At 34.6% G+C, this 6,280-nt stretch overlaps 1 protein-coding gene across 2 annotated transcripts; it reads left to right on the top strand.

Annotated features, from left to right (window-relative positions):
- The first annotated feature begins 205 nt into the window (after positions 1-205).
- Positions 206-4,000, top strand: LOC107864541 (beta-amylase 1, chloroplastic). Of its 2 annotated transcripts, none has more exons than XM_016710941.2 (5): positions 206-574; positions 1,040-1,404; positions 2,484-2,694; positions 2,793-2,903; positions 2,998-4,000. In XM_016710941.2, the coding sequence occupies exons 1-5, from the start codon at positions 335-337 to the stop codon at positions 3,802-3,804; spliced, it is 1,734 nt and encodes a 577-aa protein (XP_016566427.1). In that variant the 5' UTR covers positions 206-334; the 3' UTR covers positions 3,805-4,000. The 2 variants fall into 2 exon arrangements, with proteins under 2 accessions (XP_016566427.1, XP_016566426.1); XM_016710940.2 differs by having other exon boundaries at positions 206-592.
- The last annotated feature ends 2,280 nt before the right edge of the window (positions 4,001-6,280 follow it).

Below are 6,280 nucleotides of genomic sequence, written 5' to 3'. Positions count from 1 at the left end.
TCTTCCCATAACTTCTCGTTGCATCCCTACTACAACTTTCACGCGTGTCAAAAATCCACCGTCCAAATCACATGGATCAGTCAATCTCAACCGTTGCCTCCGCCTCCGCTGATTCCATGCCACGTGTCCTTTTTAACACGTGTCATCAGCACAACGTTCCCTTAGCTGTCTATATAACCTTATCTTACTTTATCCAACTCTATAAATAACAAACTCCATTCACTTCCTCCTCCATTTTTATCCTGCATCAATTTGGTGAACATTTTCATATAATTTTTTCTAATTCAAAGATTTCCACTGAAACTTTTCTTTTTATTCGGAATATATTTTTATTATGGCTATGAGCATGTCACACCAGATCGGTGCAACGCCATTAACGTTGGAGACCGGTGGAGTTTCCGTTGAAATTCCGGCGAAAGGGAGTACTGCTACATCACCAATATGGAGATCACCGATGGCGAATTTACGCGTATCGGTAAAGAAAACTGGAGCTGAAATGGATAGAGTTTCGCCAACGCCGTCGCCGCCGATGAGTCCGATGTTAGGTGGAGGAGGAATACGCCCGGATTTATCGGTAGATTCATTAAACATTGTACATTTTTTTTCCTGGAAAACTCTCTCTGATTAGACCTAGCTGAATCTCGTTAAATTTGTGTTATTTTTCTTTTAGATTGTGTGCTAGTTAACATGCCATATTTCTGCTTTTGCTTAGAGGATTAGGCTTAGGCGAACCTCAATTAAATACTTTCTTATTTTTCTTCTCCATTTAATTTGTGTGTAATTGTGTGCTATTCCTCAATAGGTAGCTTGTCAAGCATTAGTGCCGAATCTCGTTAAATTATTGTGTTATTTTTCTTCAGTATTTACTTTGCGTGTGATTGTTTGATAGTTAACCTACCCGATTTCACCCATTAGGTAGCTTGTCAAGCACTAATATGCCAAATTTCATTAAATCTTTGTGTTATTTTTCTTCTGTATTTACTTTATGTGCGATTGTCTGAATCTCATTAAATTTTTGTGTATTTTTCCTCTGCAACAGGTAGCTTGTCAAGCTCTAATGGAAGCGGCACCGTTAGAAGCTCCCTTAGAGCATAAGATGAGGAATTTGCCGGAGAAAGAGAAAGGAGTACCGGTGTTTGTTATGATGCCCTTAGATAGTGTGAAAATGGATCATACAGTGAATCGTAGGAAGGCGATGAATGCGAGTTTACAGGCGTTGAAGAGTGCTGGTGTGGAAGGGATAATGATGGATGTGTGGTGGGGTTTGGTTGAGAGAGATGCACCAGGTGAGTATAATTGGGGTGGTTATGTTGAGCTTATGGAAATGGCGAAAAAGCATGGATTGAAAGTTCAAGCTGTGATGTCCTTCCATCAATGCGGAGGAAATGTCGGTGATTCCTGCACGTGCGTATCCACTTTCTCTTTTACACGTCCCTTAAGAAATTATAGATTAAATTAAAAAAAAATTATCATTTCATTTTCTTAATATATTTATCAATATGGGGTGCAAGATCTAGAATTGTTGGAAAATTAGATTTGTCGAATAGTATGTTAGAATTGAAAAACTTACTGAATATAGAAAAAGATACTTTTTTGAGATGATTAAAAAGGAACATAAGACACTTAAATTGGACGAAGGAGTTTTAGTACTTCTTGACGAAAGATTCATAAGATCTGGAAAAGGTTAAAAGGAGGGGGACCTAAGATTTGTAGGATTTGGAGAAGATTCAAAGCCTGAACTTGCTCAAGTATCTAGATAACCTTTATTATTCAGATCATTTTGAAGAAAGTTCAGACAAAAAAAAGGAAAAAGATTCTTCTTTTAGCGGGAATTGGATGCTGAGAATACTTAATGATATGCTCCTTTAATGGAATGCTTCTTTTAGATGGTTTGCAAAATGAACTATTTAAAGAATGAGATATGGATAAAATCACCCTGAAAAGACACATCTTTATTATAGATAGAATCAACCTGAATGTAGTTAAATGGATATGGAGGATTTATAAAATAACCCGGACTAGTTTTGAAATAAGTAGTAGATGACTTGAATTTTACATTAATAAAGGGGCAGCCCGGTGCATAGAGCACTATGCCCTACGTCCAGGAAAAGGCCAGACCAGAAGGGTCTGTTATATGCAGTCTTACCCTATATACTGACTTGTGATGCTGGTTAAAGGTAACAGGAAATTAAGTGAAGCTACCATATGATCAGAAGGATGTACTAAGCAAGTAAAACGCTGAATTTGGTTTAGCTTGAATGTTTAAAGTGTGCATTAACTTGGTAATTCTTGATAAAACCATCCATATAGTAAAGAATCTTTTGGGCTATACAAGAAGAGCTGCAATCAAGATATAGTCCTTGCTTATAGTTGGACTACCTTTTTTAGTTAACGTTTGATTCTTGTTATGCACTATACTTCTACTAATCATTAATGTTTAGTCGTTGCTTTGTGGCGTGCTCAAGTAGATTTTGAAATTTCAGGATCCCTCTGCCAAGATGGGTTATTGAGGAGATGGAGAAGGATCCAGACCTTGCATACACGGATCAGTGGGGAAGGAGAAACTTTGAATATGTATCGCTTGGTTGTGACACGCTTCCAGTTCTTAAAGGGAGGACTCCCGTCCAATGCTATTCTGATTTTATGAGAGGGTTTAGAGAGAGATTTGAGAGCTTCCTAGGTGACACCATTGTGGTAAGTCTTAATGCCTTTTGAACCTTTAGCTATGCTGCACAAATTTTCTGTCGAAGTGTAAAAAGCTCAATTTTTTCCAAATGACTTGTGTAATATAGGAAATTCAAGTCGGGATGGGTCCAGCTGGAGAACTTCGTTATCCATCCTACCCTGAACAAGATGGGACATGGAAATTCCCTGGAATTGGTGCTTTTCAGTGTTATGACAAGGTATAAACTAAGTTTTGTCTTCATGTTTTTTATGCTGTGTTTTGGTGCTTCATCATCATGGATGATTTGTTCTGATAAATTATTCGCGCTGCAGTACATGATCAGCAGCTTAAAGGCTGCAGCAGAAGTTTTTGGCAAGCCGGAATGGGGACACACCGGTCCAACAGATGCCGGTAGCTACAACAATTGGCCAGAGGACACCAACTTTTTCAAGAGGGAAGGTGGTGGATGGGATGGTGAATATGGGGAGTTTTTCCTCACTTGGTATTCTCAAATGCTTTTGGACCATGGCGAGAGGATCCTACAATCAGCCAACGCAGTATTCGAGGACAAGGGCGTTAAAATTTCAGTCAAGATCGCTGGCATTCACTGGCACTATGGAACAAGGTCTCATGCCCCTGAGCTGACTGCTGGGTACTACAACACCCGCTTCCGTGATGGTTACCTTCCCATCGCCCAGATGCTTGCCCGCCACGGTGCAATTTTCAACTTCACATGTATTGAAATGCGAGACCACGAACAACCACAAGACGCACAATGTGCACCTGAGAAGTTGGTTAGGCAAGTGGCATTAGCGACTCAGAAAGCTCAAGTTCCACTTGCCGGGGAGAATGCATTGCCACGATACGATGATTATGCACATGAACAGATCCTTCAAGCATCCTCACTGAATATCGACAATAAATCAGGTGATAGAGAGATGTGTGCCTTTACATATTTGAGGATGAATCCTGACCTATTCCATCCTGATAATTGGAGGCGATTCGTTGCCTTTGTGAAGAAAATGAAAGAAGGAAAAGACGCCAACCAGTGTCGCGAACAAGTAGAGAGGGAGGCAGAGCATTTCGTGCATATAACTCAGCCGTTAGTGCAAGAAGCTGCAGTAGCCCTCATGCACTAAGCATGAAGTCTGTAAAAACTTATGCAATAAGTAGATGCAATATACTGTCATTGATCCTTCTAGCATGGAGTTTTTTCAACATGTTACTGGGATCTTAACTCGCTATCGTTCTTCTATGTTTGTAAAACCGATCATCGGGTATTTTTTCAAAGTTAGATATTATGTCTTATGAAATGATACATAATTCAGTACTAAATGCTACTCTCTTGGATACTGATAGCACTACAGTATATTCATGATTCCCATATCGTATGTTCGATGATTGAAATCTCTCCTCTCTCCTCTTTTTATTCGAAATACTTGCAAATTCAGATTAATTGAGGTACCGAATTTCCAATACTAAACATTTAAAATATATTAATATTGTTCATCATATTGATTTTTATAAGATTTTCCTGTCTACCTCCTAATTGTCCATCAAAACTATAGGATCACATTTTTTATTCGTCAACCCATTCTTCCTAGCACATGATACGTGCACAAACCCCAAAAGTATTTTGGATACTTTGCTTGACGTAGTGGCAATTCTCCAAGTTCAGAAGGTTTACATGTGCTCGTGAAGTCCCTTTTCCTCGAGAAACTTCTAGTTGGTTGTTCACTTGGAGATCGGTTCATGTTAAGAGTCAAATTTATTTATTTATTTTTTAATTTTAACTTTACGTGCAAACTTTTCTATGGTTTATTATTGGATAAATCGGATCGTTAGACTAAAAATCCATCTTGATAGCAATTGGTATTGACTAAATCACGTATGTCCAAGGTCACACATCACATCACATAAAAAAAAGTCCTTTTAGTGATATATCACTTAATATCGTGTTTTAAGTTTTTGTGGCCATGAACATTCGTTAAAAAAAGGTGTTCCACACGGATCTCCATTGTTAAGTATAAAGACAAAACTTATAATCGCTCCAACATTTGCTAGACTTTTTATTTTTGTTTCACATGGCTCCTATGCACAAAATTTAATATTCGTTTGGGCATACATTTTTTTTTACTAATTTTTTAAAATATTTTTAATAAATAGTGTTTGATCATATAATTTATTATTATTTTATAAATAATTTAAATTTTTAAATACTAGAAAATATTAATATACTGATTAAATTTTTCTTTTTTATGAATTTTTAAAGTGATGTATATTTTTCAAATACTATGGTGAAACACATAAAGTTTCATCCAAAAATAACTTTCCAAGAATATCTGTTTCTGGCCAACTCTAGCTTGTAAACTGCTCAACCACCAACGGAGTTTTCTTCTTCTTGTGACTATTCCCTCCATTTAGTTGACACCTTTTTTAAAAATATTTGTTTCAATTTAATTGTTTATTTGATGAAATCAAAAAGATTTTACTATATTCTTGTAATACTATTTTTAACATTAAATGACTAAATAAAATGTATTTACTTAAATTAATATTTTCAAAGCATAATTAATAAGACTAATTTGGTAAAATAAATCTCTAATTAATATTTTCTTAATGGGTATGCAATGTCTATAAGGGCCGATTAATATGAAACGGAGGGAATATGTACTTAAAAATTGAATGCTTAATTATTTGATATTATTTCTTTTTAGTATTTTTCTTAAGAATTATTACTCTTCTTGGTATTTTTCAGATTTCAAGCTTCAAATGAGTTTTTGTTAATCATGATTTTTTTAAATGTCATTTAATTATTTTGAATTGCTAATTATTATGACTTACACTACTTTTTATGTAATTTTCAAATATGTAAATCTTGTATGCAAAAACTTAAAGATTTCATGTTAAATATACATGATCAAAATTGATCAGGTTGAGTCTAGAAAAGTTAACTATGCCGCATAAATTTAGATAGAGGAAATGTAATTTTATATTTAAAAATTAGTATCTTACACCTAATTAAATGATTTATAATCACATAAATTTTCATAATATATTTAGGGAACAATTTAAAGCTTTTATTTTTTAAGATTTCATGTCCGATTACTATCAGATAAATTAAGACGGAGAGTGTATAATTTCTTTTAAAAGGCGTGGAGTTGTGTAAAGATTAGGAAGCTTAATTTAAACCTTACACATGTAGTTGTAGGAGTGGATAATAATCACTCAATTGTTCAATAAGACGATTTGAACCTTAGAAAAGTTAGGTAATTAGGATAAACTTCTTTTTCTGTCTTTTGCTTGATTGTGTATGTTAAATTTCCAAATGAAGTACCAGTACAAGAAAAGGGAAGAAAAAAAAATAGCATGATATTATTGGTAAATACTTAACCACACACATTATTGTTTATGTCAAATCAAGCAATTTAATTTTAGTAATTAAAAACTTTAATAAAAATACTTCAATATTATCTAATCATATGCTAAAGTAATAAATGTGCATATTATTACATGTCCTCCATTTATTAATTTAGTGTAAATATAGGGATGGCATAAAAAAAATATATTTACTCAAAACAATTGATTTTTCGACTTTTTTTTTTTTTTTTTTTT

Source organism: Capsicum annuum, chromosome 3, assembly GCF_002878395.1.
Source record: "Capsicum annuum cultivar UCD-10X-F1 chromosome 3, UCD10Xv1.1, whole genome shotgun sequence".
Taxonomy (NCBI): Eukaryota; Viridiplantae; Streptophyta; class Magnoliopsida; order Solanales; family Solanaceae; genus Capsicum; species Capsicum annuum.
Note: the sequence above shows the minus strand (reverse complement) of the source record. Positions and strands in the feature narration are given on the sequence as shown.

Excerpts from the sequence above, each read along its gene's own strand:
- LOC107864541 (XM_016710940.2), top strand. The coding sequence starts at position 335 with ATGGCTATGAGCATGTCACACCAGATCGGTGCAACGCCATTAACGTTG. Across the intron at positions 2,695-2,792 it reads TCCTAGGTGACACCATTGTG|GAAATTCAAGTCGGGATGGG; the intron begins GTAAGTCTTAAT and ends TGTGTAATATAG. Across the intron at positions 2,904-2,997 it reads CTTTTCAGTGTTATGACAAG|TACATGATCAGCAGCTTAAA; the intron begins GTATAAACTAAG and ends TTCGCGCTGCAG.